The sequence below is a fragment of the Atractosteus spatula genome, chromosome 6 (genome assembly GCF_055471065.1).
Source record: "Atractosteus spatula isolate fAtrSpa1 chromosome 6, fAtrSpa1.hap1, whole genome shotgun sequence".
NCBI lineage: Eukaryota > Metazoa > Chordata > Actinopteri > Semionotiformes > Lepisosteidae > Atractosteus > Atractosteus spatula.
The window spans coordinates 40,462,309-40,480,736 of NC_142711.1; the positions used below are offsets into that span (position 1 = coordinate 40,462,309).

At 36.7% G+C, this 18,428-nt stretch overlaps 1 protein-coding gene across 1 annotated transcript in view; it reads right to left on the reverse strand.

The window, feature by feature from the left end:
* LOC148832880 (plexin domain-containing protein 2-like) overlaps positions 1-12,604 on the reverse strand; it is a 208,039-nt gene extending 195,435 nt beyond the window's left edge. Inside the window, exon 1 of the mRNA XM_088919330.1 lies at positions 11,737-12,604. Coding sequence (XP_088775456.1) covers positions 11,737-11,842 — 106 coding nt within the window. The 5' untranslated portion in view covers positions 11,843-12,604. The remainder of the gene's footprint in view (positions 1-11,736) is intronic.
* Between the last annotated feature and the right edge of the window lie 5,824 nt (positions 12,605-18,428).

The window sequence follows — 18,428 nt, forward strand, 5'->3', positions numbered from 1 at the left end:
ACGTCTGGATTCATACCAAAGACCACTAGGCTGGGGCTTTCTTCAGCAGTCAGTAGATGTGAGTTAGAAAGCATATTGTACAACTTAATACACTATATCTCAACATTCAAAATATGCCCACTGTCAATGTTAAGATCTTCCATATACTGTAAGCTGTACACAAATTTAATGTGAATTTGCCTTATCAGAGTGCCTTAACACTACTGAAAATAGGTCATTGAATTTTATAAGCCTTATTATAAGCCAATTTGTAGAAATTTACTTTTCTACAAAACTAATTTAGATCACAAGACCTCACAAGTGTCATGATTTTAAGAACGCAACTTGATTCACCCTGCAGACGTTAATCCTCTAACCTCCTTTAACCTAAGTTTTTAGCACTGTAACGCATTTATGTTGATCTTTGATGAAGAGGCCTTTTGACCTTCACTACCTGATAGGAAAAAGACTTCAGGATTGAAAAAAAATTCTATTGTTCTCTTCCAGTTATAGTATTTTAGAATTGCCCAAAATAAACCATTATACATCTAAAGCTTTCATGCTGCCCTGTGTACTGTAACGTCTTCCACAACAGAATTCCTCTATTATTAGTAACATTCTCATCTACTGTACCATATTGTCCTATTATAAAAAGAACAATATTTGTCTTAGTCTCAGTTCAATATAAATTCTCAAAACAAAATGACTATGCAAATACTCATGTACAGAAGGCTTCAAAGATTATGCATTTTGAGGTTCTACAGGTGGGGATGTAAAATAACAGGAAAGTAAAGCAGGGAGGGAACAGCTTGCAGCCCTATTCCCCATTATCCAAGTCATGACACATGCAGACCACCCACTTAGCTGGGGGTGTCTGGGACCTAGGTAAAAAATGTTTAGCCTCCATGATCACTAATGCTGGACTAACTAGAACACAAATGTTACCCTATCCAGTCACAGTTACACAATATGGCCTAAAATATACCAAGACACTACCAGAATAATTTAATTTCTCAAATAAAACAGGACAAATACAACTACAGATAAAAGTTTTGGAAAGCCAGTTACAGTACAATGCTAAAATTCTGTCATTTTCTGCTTTAAAGTAATGCTAATAGCTAAATGTCTGACTGCATTCGTGATGGCTAAACGTCAGTGATCATTCTTGTAAATGACTCCAGTTGCAGTCCCTTGCTTTGCAATACGCATAAAAACAAAACATAAAAAGCCCCAGCAGCCATTTTAACCACTCCTTTCACTGCACTCCTTCCAATAGTTCAGCAGGTTTCTCATATACATTTTACAATTTTACATTCCTTTACAGGTTATTTTTTATTTTTATTTTAGTACAGCTCTGTAGAAAGTACTATAGAGGAGAATTTTGGAACAATGCCAGTATTATAACTGAACTATTAAATTGTGCGACCTGTTTTAAATACAAATCAAACTGAACATCTTCTAAAACAGTGCAATGGTATGTACTTCTTAAACTACCAGTTTATGGCATTAACTTCTTTTTCTTTACTTTGCAGTTTCTTCTCTTTTCAAATCTTATGGTCACTGCACCCAATGACCTCCTTTTTAATGGTTTACCGTTCCCCAACTCTGGCTTCAGGAATTCCCCTCTCCCTGCTGGAGCACCACCATGACTAATGCCTGTTCCTTGTGTCCCTGTGTGGCCATGGGGTTGGGGGGTGGTGGCTCATTCCAAGGGCCAATGGCTTCCTTTGCACTGGTGCTTCACAGAACGCTCCAAGACAACACTCACTCACAATTTCGAATTCACTGGAGCCTCTTTTGGTCACTGTGCTTTATTCTTCGGAAGAACAAAAAAACCTCATTGTCTGTTGTAATAAAGCAGTAGAAGTGCAGTGTCATGAGTAGCTCTGAAACAAGTTACTTAATGTATCTGCAGGAACCATTATCCTGCTCTACAGATAATGCACATGATGTTTTGAGGTATGAAAAAACACTAGAAGTGAAAGTTCCTGCTTGTTAACAGTGTAATGAGGTTTTGAAGTACAATTAAAAATGCAATATACTGTACCCTGCTGTAATTGAAATAGATGCTTTCGATTATAATTCTGAAGTATACCTCACATAATGATTGCACATACTGTACTGTACTGTAACTTAACATAACCTCAAGCATAGAAGCCCTTGTGTTTTCAATTTTCAGCTTCAAGTATTTGAGTGAACTTGGCTTTGTCTAGTTAATGTTTATCATTTGGAAGACTTGAACAATATATTCAGGCCAAAATAAAATTTCATTACTTCTGTGTTTAGGGGAGAACATAAACTGCAATTACAGAAGAAGGCTCCATAGTAAAGTAAAAACTTTCTTCTCAGGATTCAGTCTTGTTTAAACACATTTCAAGGCCTAATGGCTAGGATATGAAAAACTGAAAAAAAAACTGCAGTGGAGCCATTTTGATCGATGAGATAGTCTGTGAATCAGGCTCATCCACATGTTAGAAGTCTGGGAGATCACTTCTTCAAAGTGGATATGATACAAAATAGCTGTTACACATCTGCACAGTGGGGGAGCCACCATATATCTGAACATAAAATAGTATTTATGTACAGAAATTACATAGCTTTGAATTTTCAATGTATAACTAAACTCATTAATTAAACCACACTTTAGGAAAACAACACTTTTTTGGTAAATTAAAATGGAAAGAATAAGTCTATGTTTACTTGCCAGAGTGCCGTCGGGTTCCATGGTTGCAGAGAAACCAAAACCCTCCCAATTGAAAGGGAGTGATAGAACAGACATCATTCTCTTTAGAAAAACATATTTCAAACAAATGTATATACTAATAACATATTACACACACAAATACTACAGAGAGTGTGCAAATTATTTGTTATTTTTCTATCTTTTATATGAAGTCATATTGATGCTGTGCTTCTTGCAAGGAACCAATGACCACTGATCAATGCTTCTGAAGTCCAGACATGTGAAAAGTACAAGTATTCACATGGGCTTAAATGTGAGCTTAACCACGATCACTGAAGAAAGACACTACTCTGTCTTCCAGGTCAGTGGGGATTAGTGATAAGCCAACATATTCACTTCACAAGATGTGATACAAGACTCCTTTTGTTGTTACTTCATCTTTTCATTAAATAAATTAAGGCTTTTAAGCCCCAAAAGTGAGCAGACAGTGGATTGCAGAACTTCCATCTGATTTAGGTCCAGAACTTAGAACACCATCAGTATTTCAGAGTTCATAACACCATCCAAGATCCCAGTACTACAGTTTGAACAGAAATTGAATTAACCAGCTCTAAGACAGCAACACACAGTGCAGGAACTGTCAGTTGGGTTTCTGAATAATGGTGATGATTAATACTGCTGTTAAATATACATTCCAAGTCATTGGTAGCCTAAAGTGTTATTCACTTGCAAATACCAGAACATATTTGTAACCACTGACATAAGTATTATTTATATACAGTATATTTGAATCCCAGATCCACACTATTATGCAAATAAGGACAAAGAAATGTTGTACCAGTTATACTGTACTGTACATACTCCATATGAGAAGAAAGTGATAGGAAAGACCTATACTAGCTATTGCTGCATTACCCTATGGGTTAAAACAGTCAAGCTGGAGAAGCTGTGTGCAACAGAATAGCACTTATTCTAAAAATAACTTTAAATGTGGGGCAGAAGTAAGACTATTCCAGTTAAACCATAAGGACACATTCAAGCCTCAACAACTCAGGGAAAAGCTTCCTCACCTTTTTCTGTTATTCATTAAGACATAAAATAGGTATGTCAGATTATTTATATTTTATCTGTCAGAAATATAAGATTTTTCAAAGAACTATTGTGAGGGTTTTTATTTATAAATGAGTGTGTATTTACAGTAAATAAAATCAAGAATATCTCTGGTAAACAGGGTCACTTTCATATACATGTATGAATCCACTTTATCCTAAAATCATTCCTTTGGGATTTGAAAATCCCATCTCAATTATAAAGGCATGCACAAACAATTAACTCAATTAGAAATACAGTATGTTATCTTTAGTTAGTGTCAGTGAGAAAAAATGTATAAATTAGTTTCAGCCAGATGTACAGACTGCTGTTTGGTAATTTAGGTTCTGACACTAACATAAATACAGTACCTTGATTGTAGCAGTGAAAAACAACTAAATATGTCAAATAACTATTCCATCAGTATCTTGACTGAGACAGAACTGAGGAGACCGAGACAGCGGTTCCTATTATCGGTGACGGTGGGACCAACCGGCAGTGGTTTTACAGAGGCTTCTCTCACAGTGAACCATCTGCATTCACAACTACAGGATGCATCTTCCATAATAACATAATTCCAGCTGTGATGCAGAACTGTTGACCACCCTACGACTGCACACAGTGCAAGGGTGATACTAAAGAAAACACAGGCACACAGTGGTTACGGACTAGAATTTTAAAAAAAGTGCCAACCAAAGCCAACTTCATTTTCATTTCATTTGATCCATTCCATGTATCTGAATAAAAGAAATCCAGGAAGCCAAGAAAGGAATTGCTTCTAAAAGCATTAATATTGATAATGGGTTTTGAGGATCAGTTAATTTCACACACAACTTCCTTTTAATACCTTCAGGATTAACTTAAAGGCTTTATATCACTTTAATGGAAATTTGGATTCCTCTGCGTTGCTCCAAGTCCTTACAAAATGCTGGCCCAGGTGTCATAGAAGCCAATAATAGAACTCCACTGCTATACCTAGAAAGTAGGTTTCTTTCAGCAACACCTGCAATAACCTCTGAGGGGCCCTTATCCACTTGGAATTGATTAGAAGTGTATCTGGAAGAACAGCATGATATTCCACAGCTAAATATTAGGCATGGTCTAGGCAACAGCTTTGGCAAATGCAGCAGTACTGAAGTATGGAGCCAGTCTTAAAGGATCAATTCTGACAAATTAAGAAAAGGAAGGAAGTAACTCGTAGCTCACATGGATCAAACTCATGAGGGCTCAGTTGCTCTTTAAAGTAGGAGTTTGTGAGATCTGTTGCATAAACAAAACAGCCTGCATGCAAACAAGAGATTAGAATTATATAACAATACCAAAATACATATACTAGAGTATTATCATTACATAAATTTTGTAATCTGTACTTCAACAGCTTCCTTGTAACTATACAGTGCTGTGAATGACAAAGTACAGTACTTACTTCATAGTATGATGTATTAACAGAACATATACTGTACATGTACTTTTGCATTAAAACACTGATTTCAAATACAGACAATCATGTCACTGACACAAAAACAACATGACAAAAACAACAAATGAGAAAAATGTTTAATTACTTTTAACTGTAAAATCTGTCAAATATTAAACATAACATACAGCGTGTACAAATATGACAAAATGAAGTTTAAAAACTGTGTATCTTTTAACAATATATATACTCAATAAGATCATGTTTAAATCCATTGAATGAGTAGAAACTTAAAAACAGACCAGGAAAATTAAAAACAAATGCCTTTTATTTCAGTATGTATTAACCACTCCAAGAGCACAGTTAAGTAACCAGAGCATGGTGAATAGCTTAGATGTACAATAAATGAAGATAAAAGAACATTATAAACAATTAAATGCAATGTAGAGAAAATGGGACAGCTGCAAAGCACAGCAGCATGATTTTCTGTATAAGTATAATAAGGCAGAACAGAGAACAGTAGGTCTGCCTGGAGAATTTTGAAAGTGTTCCCTCACATCTACACCATATTTCTTTAAGTGGTTTAATAAAGAAAGAGCTTTATCAAGACTGTTGCTAAATACTCTCATTATCTTCAAATTCACAAAATGACTAAGAAGCTTGTTCCTTACAACCACAGCCCTTTATGTAAACAGACAGCTCCTGTTCTCATAATTTTAATGTACTGTACTTACTCCAATATTAGTATTGTCTAATTCTGGTGAAGGACATACAGTATTCAAAACAGTTTTTGTTTATGGTTAAGATCAAATACTTCAAGCAGATCTATATTAGTACTGTACTTTAACCAATGGCACATTTTGTGCACTTAATGTCTATCAGTACAGTACAGTATATGTCCAATCTTTCTTGGTTGTGTTACTGTTAGCACAAATAACTAGTTCTTTTCCATAAACGTGCTTAAATTTTGTTGTTGTTCTAACTGTGTTCCACTTATTTTATTACACTCACCTATTTTAATACATTACATGTGTATGTACTGTACATTTGTCATACTTGCGTAAACACTGATTGATTATTAAATGTGTTATGTCAGAATTTAGTTGCCATGGTGATGGGGCAGTTCACTGAGCTGATTCACAGCTCTTGGGTGCAGCATCTAATTCCAGTCTGGGAAGTCTTCTGTGTGGAGTTTGCATGTTTTCTCAGGTTCAATTTGTATTTGGTATTTTTAATACTGAGGAAAACCTGTAGTTTGGATTGAAATTGATTTACCAAGCAGTTTACCCAAGTGTAAACCGATCAAGTATGTCTGGGTTCACCCTGAGAGCACTTGTGTACAGAACATCACAGCACTGTTTAGACTTGAAAACAGACCACAGATTTCAGGGTAGAAACAAGATCTTGGGAAAAACTATTATCAACCCTAATAACCATTTAAGATTGATCTGCTTTTCACTGATTCCAGAAACAAAGCATATTTATGGATTTACCTAATACTATCATATTAATAATGCAAACTACTGTACAGCTCACAAAATCTGCATATAGGAATACATGAAGTTGCTGGCAGTATTGTAGCAGAATCTTATACTGTATTTTATGTACGTGCATTCTTGATATACAAGTTGGTTATAATCTATTTTATTTAATTCTGCCTAATAGACATATCTCAGCAACTGATGCACAAAATGTTATTTCATTTCCCAAACAGCAATAATACACTAAAGAAAATCATACCAAAAAAGTAAAATCAACAAGATGATAAATTCTGTGTTTTGGTCACCATTGTTGAAGACAAAAAAACAATAAAGGCAACTGAGAATAAAAATTCAAACATGGTTTTATCAATCACTTGACCTTCATGTCTACAAAATGCTGTTTAGATGTGAACACAAATTTGTCACTATATACAGTACCACCTCAAAATAAGCAGGCAATATAGCCACTTGAATTAAAAAAACATTTTAAGAATTTTAAGCATCTAAGCATTTTTAGAAATTAAGATGCATGCATATGTACTGTATTTTCACTTAACTGAAGTTTGCAGCCAATATTCAACAGCAGTACATTGAAATCATTCACGAGCATGTTGTCTCTGTTGTATTCTCTATTCCATAGTAATTGTTGGAATTTGTTCCATTACTGTTAGAACATTTTTAATGCTAATATGCTAAAAATACTAATTTAGTCACATTTATAATTTTTATAGTAATTTAGTCTGTTCCGAGTAATTATTACACCTGCAACATTTTATAATTCCACCTGGAATTCATTGGTAACATTGATACAGCCCTGCATAAGGCATGGGAAATAATCCAGTAGCATTTTATGGGCTGGAGCATGCTTTAGTACTTTTTGTACCTTTCAACCAATGTCTGCATATAGCACTCTGAAACACACATTAGCCAGGACTGCTGTTGTCTTCTTCAGCAATATATGCAGCGAGGTATACAGTATGTGCAGCAAGGTTACACATACCAACAAGCATGTCTCTGAAGTCACATGCATCAGCTTTCTTTTCCAGAGCACAGCACACTAAAGTGAAGGCCTGGTACTTCTTTCCTGTCGTGAGCAATTTTGGTCTTAGATTCAGAGAGAAAAAAGGAATCTCCAGCACAGAATCAGGCAAACTGCCAGAAAAACCCGATAACAGCAAAGACAAGATGGAACTAGTTTCCTCTATTATCCATCTGTTTTTTCAGTGATCTTAACTGTTTTGGTGTATCTTAAAATGCCCTTTCACAAAAATATCACGCTATCACAGTATAGTAATAGAATGTACCATACAACATTTATAATCCATTCATTTTCTAAACACTTCATCCAATGCAGGGTCACAGGGGACAGGCAGGAACTCTGGACAGGATGCCAGTCCATCACAGGACATAGAGTATACAGACAAGGACACAGCACACACTCACAGAAAGGCGAGAAGCCAATTAACCTACCAATATTTGCCATGCACAGGTAAGAATTATTTTTAAAACAGTATGTATAATTTATAGAAAAGGGATTTCTATTTTGATTTGGTTTAGACTGCAGTAACCAGATACATTTCCAGGTTTAATGTATTGGTATAAGCCAACGTCTGAAAAGCAGTGAATACTTTTAGTCTTCAACAGAGAAGACTACACAGGGACTTGATTCAAGTATTCAAAAAAATAAAAATTCATTAACAGAGTCAACCCCATCAACTTCTTACAAATCCACAATGAAACATGAACCTGAGGCTCTCTTTAATGCCCTAGCCTATCAAACTGTATAGTAGCCTTGACAAAACCTGGAATAATTGGAGGTGCAATAACTTTTTTTTTTATTTCAAGCAACTTTTAAAGCTACTTTTTGTAAATGTCTGTCATATTTTTAATAGCCTACCTAGCAGCTTCCAAATCAACAGTTGTGACATCTAGGCATATACTGTAGCTGAATCCTATACCATGCTGAGAGATATTGTACAGATGGGCAGGCATACTTTTCTGATCGGCTCACCTATTAATCTATTCATCTTAGTATTCTTCGCGAGCTTCATAATGTCTCACAAAAAAGGTGGCACTTGCAGGTGCCCGGAAAGCCACAAGAGCCGCTATTTCCTGGAAAGCTGAGAGAGGCTTGGCGGACCCAACATAGAGCTGTGGTCAGTGGTGCTCTGCCAATTGTACAGTCCCATGTGGAGAATTCCAGCTACAGTCATCTATAGTGACACGACACAGTTTCAACTGTGAAATCTGGATCAGAGTCAAACCTGGAGAGTGACAAGGTGGGGAATGATAACACATAAAAAAATTGCACATTTCCAAAAACGTACGTAATTTATATCAGAAAAATGTCTTATTAACCTGCATCAGCCTTCTCTTCACTACAATTTCTGGGTTGTCCCATCTAAATGCTGCCACGTGCAGAAGCTGAAAACTGTGGGAACTGAACTCCACAATCCATACACACTGTGTGGACAGCACAGATACTGTGGCATGGTCTAGAGTTTTTCAACATTTGCACCCCCAGTCCGTTCTACCCAATCACTTGGAGTCCTGATATTATTTCTCATAGAATGCTTGAGTATAAGTGTGTCATACACTCCTCAATGACGCATTTGCAAACTGGAATATAATATGGGCGATTTATTAGCCTATGTGTGAAGTATCATATATTTCACTGTATGATGGAATAAATAAAGGTTTATTCCATGCTGAAAAGAGAAGAAAAGAAACGCAACATTTCGGCCGTGGAGCCGTCTTCAGGTGTCACTTTGGCTGTCACACCCAAAGAAGGCTCCACAGCCGAAATGTTGTGTTTCTTTTCTTCTCTTTCTTCTCCAGCATGGAATAAACATTTACAGTACGTGTTTCTTTGCAGCCTACACATGCTGACGAAGCTACCTACTTGAACTAATTCACTGTGTGATGACAGCTTAGTAGGATCTGAGACTCTTGGAGGGACCTGCCAGTCCATGCCAATGGTCATCTTTTCAGAAACAGCAGTATTATTGTGCTAGCTCCCATGGCCTGTGCACTGGCTAAGCAGCATGCATGAATCTCACTGAGCACATGAAGGATATCCTCACTCAATTCATATACAAAGAAATCCTTTTGCAGGGTCTACTTCATACCGGACCTTTGCCATTATGGATTACAATCTCACAAACCAAGACTACTAAACCAAAGAACTCAAAATGCCTTCACTATAACCATTAAGAAAAAAATATCTGAAAATATATGAGATAGACTTATATTTTACTAATATTATATACTGTAGGTTTCTAAAATAAATGGGTTATCTTTTAAACTAAGGTCTATTTATTGAAGCATAAATCACTTTGCAATTATGATGGAACTTTGAACGATAAGGTACATAAAGCTTAGTATTTAAAGGCACATTTTTAATTCCACGATTTTCAAATAACTAAACAGTAATCTGTGTTTAAGAAATTAATAGTTTGGAATTCAGTGTAAAATAACAGGACTACTGAAGATCGTCACAGTAAAAACGCCTTATTTCATCTGTAAATATGCTTCGTCAACCCCTGAAATTAACAGATGTAGCAGCGAATCATGAGTCCCGAATCTTTTATACTGTAGTTTCTGCTATTTAGGTTATGCTTAAAAACTTGAACACACGTAAGCAACACGACTGGTAACAAAAAACAGGACCTGAATAAATTCCAGAAATAGACTAAGAAAACCGTACAATAATTGATAAGCCATGTCATTATGATATTCAGAAGCTTTACCTCCTGATTTTTCATGGTTAATAAACACGTTGTGTAAATATGTATTTTCAATAAAATTTCTACTTCTATTTTTTCAACCCATTTAAGTCTCTCCGAGTCTAGACTTTTTACCTATAGTCGTGTAATGTACTACTGCACTGATATACAGTACAGTAATAAGACATTGGAGAAAAATATTTTAGGTGGAACACCAAACTGTTCGTTTCTGAAGCCTGCAACACTTATAAATGCTATCACATTATTACGAAATCGATAGTTTTAGTGCGTTTTGGTGCCTCAGTTACAACCTTTTAATAGATGTGCAATCATATTTTTAAATACAGACGGTAGTATCATGGCTTAATTTTAGTTTCATAGTGCGGTGTCCTATTTTGACCCAGTAAGCAAAACCGAAGTTACCGCCTATTACTTCATGCAGCCGCATATCAAATGTGATAATTTTAAGGCATTATTGTTTTAAGATTGTCATTTAAAATCTTATTAGCATATGCATGGCCGTTTAAAATTATTGAGCTCATACTTCTGTAAAGCTGTCTGGATTACTCAGACCGCTAATGTCAGAGCCAAGTCAGAAACACCAAAGGTGTTCATCTCAATAAGTGGGCAATTTATCTGCACAAGATAATTGAGGAAAGTCTTTAGAGAATAATCAGTCATGTCCCTGACTATTAATCACTCATTTTGAAGGGGACGCAATGGATTATTCCTTTGTATTATAATCAGCTAAAGACGTTACACGAATTCGAATTTCGCAAGGCACTGTAAAACGTACATCTTGCAAAAGTATATTGCCCCGCGACTGGTAACAGAGCCGGAGAATAAGCCTATGACTATCAAAACATTAACAAGCAGCTATACATTTTAATGTAGTTTACTTACGTTTTTAATGCTCATAGTTAGCCTGAATGCAAGCTGTATAAAAGATGTTACCTTACAAAAATATAAGACAGTATAAGTTAACATTGCGTGGAATGCACGTACAGTAAAACATCAACAATAAAAACTTTGTCATAAATTCTGAAATTGCCAAACGACTTAATAGTTTTTTAGTACCCTGCGTATTAGCTGGTCAAAAAAAAATCACACTTGATAAACTGATGCTTTTTTTAAAAGGGAACAATGTATCGACACCTCCAAGTCATCATATCAGTGCTCATATAAACAGTGCGAAAACATTTAGACTCGACTGTTTAGACTAGTTCTCAATAATAAACTGTTAAAAATGTGTTCTTCGAGGTTTCGCACACATTAACGCATGAGATGAACAGAGGTGTCTGTAAGTTTGTGAAAGCAGCGAAGGGAGATTTAAGAATTTGTGTGAAGATGAAGGTTCCTTACCATTTGCTGGTGTGCTTTCTCCCCGAGTTAGCCGAAAAACATTTCCAAAAGACTGTAAAACTAAAGCAACTCCGACAATAAGGTCCATTTTCTTTATCAACGCCATAATGGACCTTCACGGAGGACAATCTTGGCGTTCTGAGATTTATATTCACTATATAAAACAAAAAAGGCTTTTAAACAGTCTCCACGCTTCACAGTTCTGATCTCACTTAGTCAAGATTGTCCCGCTAATCCCCTCGCTTGTTCTTCACAGTACAGATGGCGAAAGTGAAATGTGTGCGCGTCCTGCAGCCACACGAATCCTATAAAAGAGTGCAGTAAATAATAGGGTCAGTCCGGGACCATACAGGTCTAAATCTGTTTTTAATCTAAGAATAGGTGACCCATGTGTTTTCAGAACATGGAAAGAAATCGCCTTCTTCTTTCCTGACTGTTGCTTCTGACTTGCAGACAGCCAGTTCTAGATTCTTTCATTCACAACCCTTCCAGGAAAAAAATAAAAGAATGCGCTCTCAACTTTTTGAAACTTGTCCAGATTTTTCTTTGAACGGTTATAATGCACAGAAGACGCGGACAGTGAATCATTTCCCAATGTTCTGCTTTTCGTTAAAACTGTTTTTACGCTCAGGCTTTATAAATCACAGACAGCATCTTCAGTAATGACATCCACCTCGAATTTCCTAAACCTTTCAAACAGAGCTTGCTGCACAGCACTCGTGCGCCGCTTGCTTCTAGCCTTCACTTCGGCTTGTTAAGAACCAACAACAGTTTTCCAGATTTTTTTCGTAGTGATTTGGTTATCCGCTCCCGCCGACCTGGGTTACTTCAGAAGAGCAGCTCCCAGTTTCTAAAGATACAATCTGTCGGTAACCGGAAGTATTCTAATTGCTGGGATTTCAGAAGGGTAAAACGGGTGGTATCTGTGAACTACAGCTTCACAGTCACGACTGGGCTAACACAACGCTGACAGGTAACCTACAGTATAACTAGGCTGGCGCGTTACGCACGAGTATTGTGAAAAACTGTGATGCACCAGCTCAAAATCGGTGTTCTGTCTCCTTTAGTGTTACCGATTTATTGTGTTCGCTTTATTATGTGCAATTAACAGTTGCAAAAATACGTGTTTATCCACGTATGTTTGCAACTGTAAATTGCCCTAGTTAAGGGCTCTGCTAAGCTAATAAATACACACATAAATAATACAGATTATTTCATAATATAAACACTTGAAAATAAAAGCAAAGTAAATCTATATATATACTGAACAGATTTACCTAAAAGTGTAATCTAAAATTAGGTATATTTTGCATTTAATAACCATATATATATATCCCAGTCAGTTTTTAATGGAGTTATGGAGTTGAAATAAATGCTTCTGTACAGTACAGTACAGTATTTCCGAAGACGTCCGGCGGCAGGACAATGTACAGTACAGTACTACTGGGAGTGCCCAGGTAACGAGGGTAAACCTGCGTAGGAGCATTGTGCTCCTTCATTCTGCTCAATAAAGCCGTGAACTGTGCCCTGTTTTAGACAAAGGCATTAGATTGCAACAATGTATTACATTTCGCAGCTAACATTTAAATCTCCTCCGAGGGATGAAGTTCAGAACACTCTCTAAACGTTATTTGTGTTTCCTTACGATTGAATAGGTGCCATGCCTAACTTTACATTGTCCCTTAACCCTTACAGCACTTTGTAATTAAGAGTAAACAGCAGACTTTGTTTTTACTTTTCTTCTCAGGTTTTGAGAGAGGACGCTCCAGTATTGACCCAAAACTATTTGCAGGTTTTTAAAACTATTTTGTTTTTTAAGAAAAAGGGATAATTTACTGAAATATATTGCATACATGTAAAGCCTAAAGTACATAACTACTGATCAGTAATCCTGTCAAAGCCCAGCATGAAGACAGAAATTCATGCCCTGAATTGTACATTGACAAACCATCTGCTTTTAACTTTGGAAAGCCATGACTGCAGAGCAGTTGCAACACAGTTTTCACTTAAAACACCACAGTCTCATTGACACCCAGTAAGGTGTGTGGTAGGCTGAAGTTATCCTTGGCAATTTCATAGTACCAAAACTAGGTGCTGTGAGACCGGTTTTGTGGCACTTTTTGGGATCCCAAGGCTAAACTACCAAGTCATTTTGTACTAGTCAGTTCCTGGTGATCATTCATGAAATGGGTGGATGAGATCCTTGCATCATCGGTCTTACAATGCTTTTTAGCCTTTGTTATCATTGTGATCTTTCTCATATCCTCTCATCAAAAAAGGCAAGATGAACCTCTGCACTTGAGCTCCATATACATATCAGGCAGCATCCATACCACCCTGAAACTCGCAACTGGCAACCCAGTGAAGCTAAACAGGTGTGAGCCTGGATAGTACCTCAATGGGAGACCTTCTGGGAAAATCTAAGGTTGCTGCTAGAAGATGTGTTAGTGGGGCCAACAGAGGGCGCTCACCCTGCAGTCTGTGTGGACACTATACTGTAAAAAGGCACCATCCTTCGGATGAGATGTAAAACCAAGGTCCTGACTCTCTGTGATCATTAAAAATCCCAAAAAGAGTAGGGGTGTTAACTCGGCATCCTGGCCAACTTTTCCATTGACCTTTACCAATCATGGCCTCCTAATAATTCCCCTCTATGAATTGACTTAATCACTTTGTTCTCCTCCCCATTGATAGCTGATGTGTGGTGGGTGTTCTGGTGCACTATGATTGCTGTTGCATCATTCAAGTGGGGCTGCACATTGGTGGAGGTGGAGGGGTGTCCCCATTACCTGTAAAGCACTTTGAGTAGAGTGTCCAGAAAAGCACTATATAAGTATCAGGAATTATATGCAGTATAGTAATAGATAATTCTTGCACACATGTGTTTGTAAGTTCCATTATCATAAGCAAGTGCAGTGAGTGCAACAGAGACCTGTGCCCATACTGCCTTTGAAGTTCTCACCTATCTGTTGTGTGTTCTATGAGTCATTCATTGGGCCTTCACAGGAAGCACACATTTAGGAAAAAAGATTGCGAGAAAAGCTGAAAGGTACCAGCTGCTGCTAATGTTTTTTTCATTTCTGGTTTTCTCAAACTCATGGCCCTCATAAAAATACACTAATCAAAGCCACGTTCAAAATCTCTTGATTGTTCATTGAAATTTCCACACCTGCTTACAACATAAGATGACTAAGTCTACAAAGTTTTGACTTTTTTTAAGGAGGTAGTGCATTTAGTAGTTGGATTTTGTAGGCTACAGAATGAAATAATTATTTCTGCCTCAAATAAGTTGCAATACTATACTTTGCTTCCTAACATTTTCCTGCTACACACACTGGTATGGTCAAACAACAGAGAAACAGGACCTGGTTAAATGAATAGACTGTGTCATTAGAACAGTTAACAATGAAAGAAGGTCATTTGGTCCATTTAACCTGTTTGGTATTTACAGTAGTAGCCAGTTGATTCAAGGATCTCATCCAGCCATTTGTTGAAAGAAGGTTATTGGCTTCTCAAAATTTGCTGGGTAGCTTGTTTCATAGTCACGCAACCCTTTCGTTAAAAAAAACGCTTCCTGTTCTCTGTTTCAAATGTAATTCCACAAGTTTCCACTTGTATTTAAAAAAGGGTTCTGTTTCTTCAGCCTGTCAGTATAGGGCTTTTCCTCAAGACCCAAAATGTATCTGGATGCTCTTCTCTGGACTGATTCCAGAGCAGCAATATTTTATTTCTATGATGTGGTGACCAAAGTTGTGCACACTATTTTAAATGAGGCTTTAGCATTACTAATGCATTGCACAATTTTAACATAACCCTTGAATTAAATTCTGCACTTTAAATTTTCTAACATATTTTGTATTTTAATTTGCTTCCCCACATTGTCTAGAATATGTTAATAATGTGTTGACAAAAACTATAAAGTACAGTATGTTTCAGAAGTATCCTCTTCTGTCTTCTTGTCTCCCATTTTATATTTACTGGACAATTTATGTTTTTGCTACTAACATGTCTACATTAAACATCATCTGTCAGTTATTTGGCCAGAACAAATCTAAATCCACCATTTCATAGGCACTGTAGGTATCAATTACTGTTGTTGCTTGTTCAAAGAACTCTAACAAGTTCTATTCCAAATCCGTTTTGTCTATTACTGTACTTAGTATCTGATTTTCATGTGAGTTATGGTGTAATTTAGTTCTAATAATGATTCTATAAAATTAACTGTATAATTAAGTGCTGAATTTGGTCTCCTCTGCTATTGATGACTTCTTCTTTAGAGTACACCTGAGTTAAATAATAATTTAGAACATCAGACATTTCTCTTTAATTATCTAGATGTTTCCCATTAATGTCCTGGGTATATATTTTATGTAATCCTCATCGTATCAAAAGTGCTTTTTATTATCTTTTTTTGGCCTCAATTGCAATATTCCATTTAATTTCTTCTTTGGCTTTTCTAATTTTTTTGTCAATTGTGCTTGCAGTTCATTGTGCTCATTTTAACTGTATCAGTTTTTAAACATTTTTAAAGTCTTTATATCTATACTCCCTTAACTCTGGATTTCAATTCCAGATGAGATGTGCTATCTGTCATGGATGTCAGAAGGGACGAACCGTGGAATGGCAGGAGAGTGTAAAAGACCCTATGCGTAGTGGCGAGACGGGGGTTAGCCCGGGCTCAGGAAATGCCGTAAAGAAACCTATGCCCTCAGGTAGCGGACATGGGGCGACCTGGTGCTAGGCGGGTTTCAGGACATTCGAACCTCAATGCTGAGCGAGGAGCAGAGCAGAAGCAGGAAGTAAATAGGCTACCCAACAAGACACACCAGAAAGACATGAATAATCACAGGGAACTAGGAACAGGAGAGAAGTGGAGTGCCCTCTAGGTGTACTTGTACTGGGCGTGACACTATCTGTGTGGCATTTATATGTTCTTCCTGTGTTCTTATACTGTAGGTTTCCTCCAGGTGCTCTAGTTTCCTCCTACAGTCCAAAAACATATAAGTTACTAGTAGGTTAAGTGGCATCTGGGAAAACTGACCCTGATGTGAGTGTGTTTGTGTCTGTGTGCTACTGGTGTCCTGAGAGTAGCTTTATTATTTTTCTCAAAAAGAGTAGGGATGTTACCCCGGCATCTTAGCCAAATTTCCAATTGGTCTTCACCAATCATGGTCTCCTAATAATCCCCATCTATGAATTGGCTTTATAACTCTGTTCTCCTTCCTACTGATAGCTGGTGTGTGATGAGTGTACTGGCACACTGTGGCTGCTGTTATATCATCCAGTTGGAAGCTGCACAATGGTGGTGGTGGAGGGGAGTCTCCGTTACTTTAAAATGCTTTGAGTGGAGTGTCCAGAAAAGCACTACTCTATGGAAGTGTAAGTTATATTATAAGTGTAAGTTATTATTATTATTATTATTATTATTATTATTATTATTACTATATAGTCTAGCAGTGCAGAATTTAAATCAAACAGATGCATCACTATGTGAAAAGAAAGGAAAGTACCCTACTGTAAGGAAAGGCTACTGTAATTCCATGCCATTCCATGTTTCTGTATGACATTCCAGGGAATGTCATACAGAAACAAGATAAGAAAATGTAATGTTTTTGCTTGGAAAGGAGAATATCTGAAATGTCCCAAGAAGGACCTGATCCTGGTATTCACAATCCTAAAAATCAATAAGAAAGTCAATTTTTCTCAAGATCAGTACCAATACAAGGACTTAGTGACACAAGTCGTAACGGAGCCTAGGAATGTTCAGCACACAAAACAGACACCTCTTAAAGGATTGTAGGAGTTGGGAACCATGTTGAATTGCTGACTTTGGTATATTTTATGACATGAAATGATAAGTAATCAAACAAACAAGGCAGAGATGCAGCAGATCAGATAGTATCTTAGGTAATGGCAAAAACTGCAACTACATTAACATCATTAATAACACCAATAATAATGATGATGTTTAAAGTATGCATTTGCTTATCCCTCAAGACAGTAAGGCAGAGATAAAGTACTGTACATATTAAAGCTACAGTATTCTAGATTTCAGGCACTACTTTTCACTATGCCTGCTTTTTTGTAGGATTCATTGAGCTTCTACTTTCTTACAGTTTAATAGCATTCATGACATCAGACTATATGACATCAATAAGGCCTAATTCACTGGTATTGTTTCTCTAGTTCTCCACAATCTCTGTAAGTGTCGTTATGGAGGAAGGTGAAAGCCGGGGAATAGAAATAAGACAGTTGCTTTTAGACAGGAGAGCAGAAAGTGCATGCCCCTGTGCTTTGTCACATAAGACTTTGAAAGCAATGACAGGCTACAGGTTTGAAAGTTACAAAGTGCAGAGAGTCTATGTTCAAATTGAATTATCCCACTAAGGATCTTGGATAACAATACAGCCTGAGGAGATTAGATGGCTCAATGAGTTATAAAGCTGGAATTTCATCAAAAAGACCCCAGTCAGTCTATGTCACCAGTGTCATCTTTAAAATGACAAAGAGAGCAAAGAGAACACAAATATATCAGAGAGCAAATTACAACTTTGATATTACATAATCATTACTTATTTTTAAGGTATTGCCTGTTTATTTTTCACAATAAAATTGTTTATAAAGTGATATTCTCTGACTAGTGTGAATGTTTAATTATTTAACATTCATAAATTACTTGTAGTTAAGGTGGG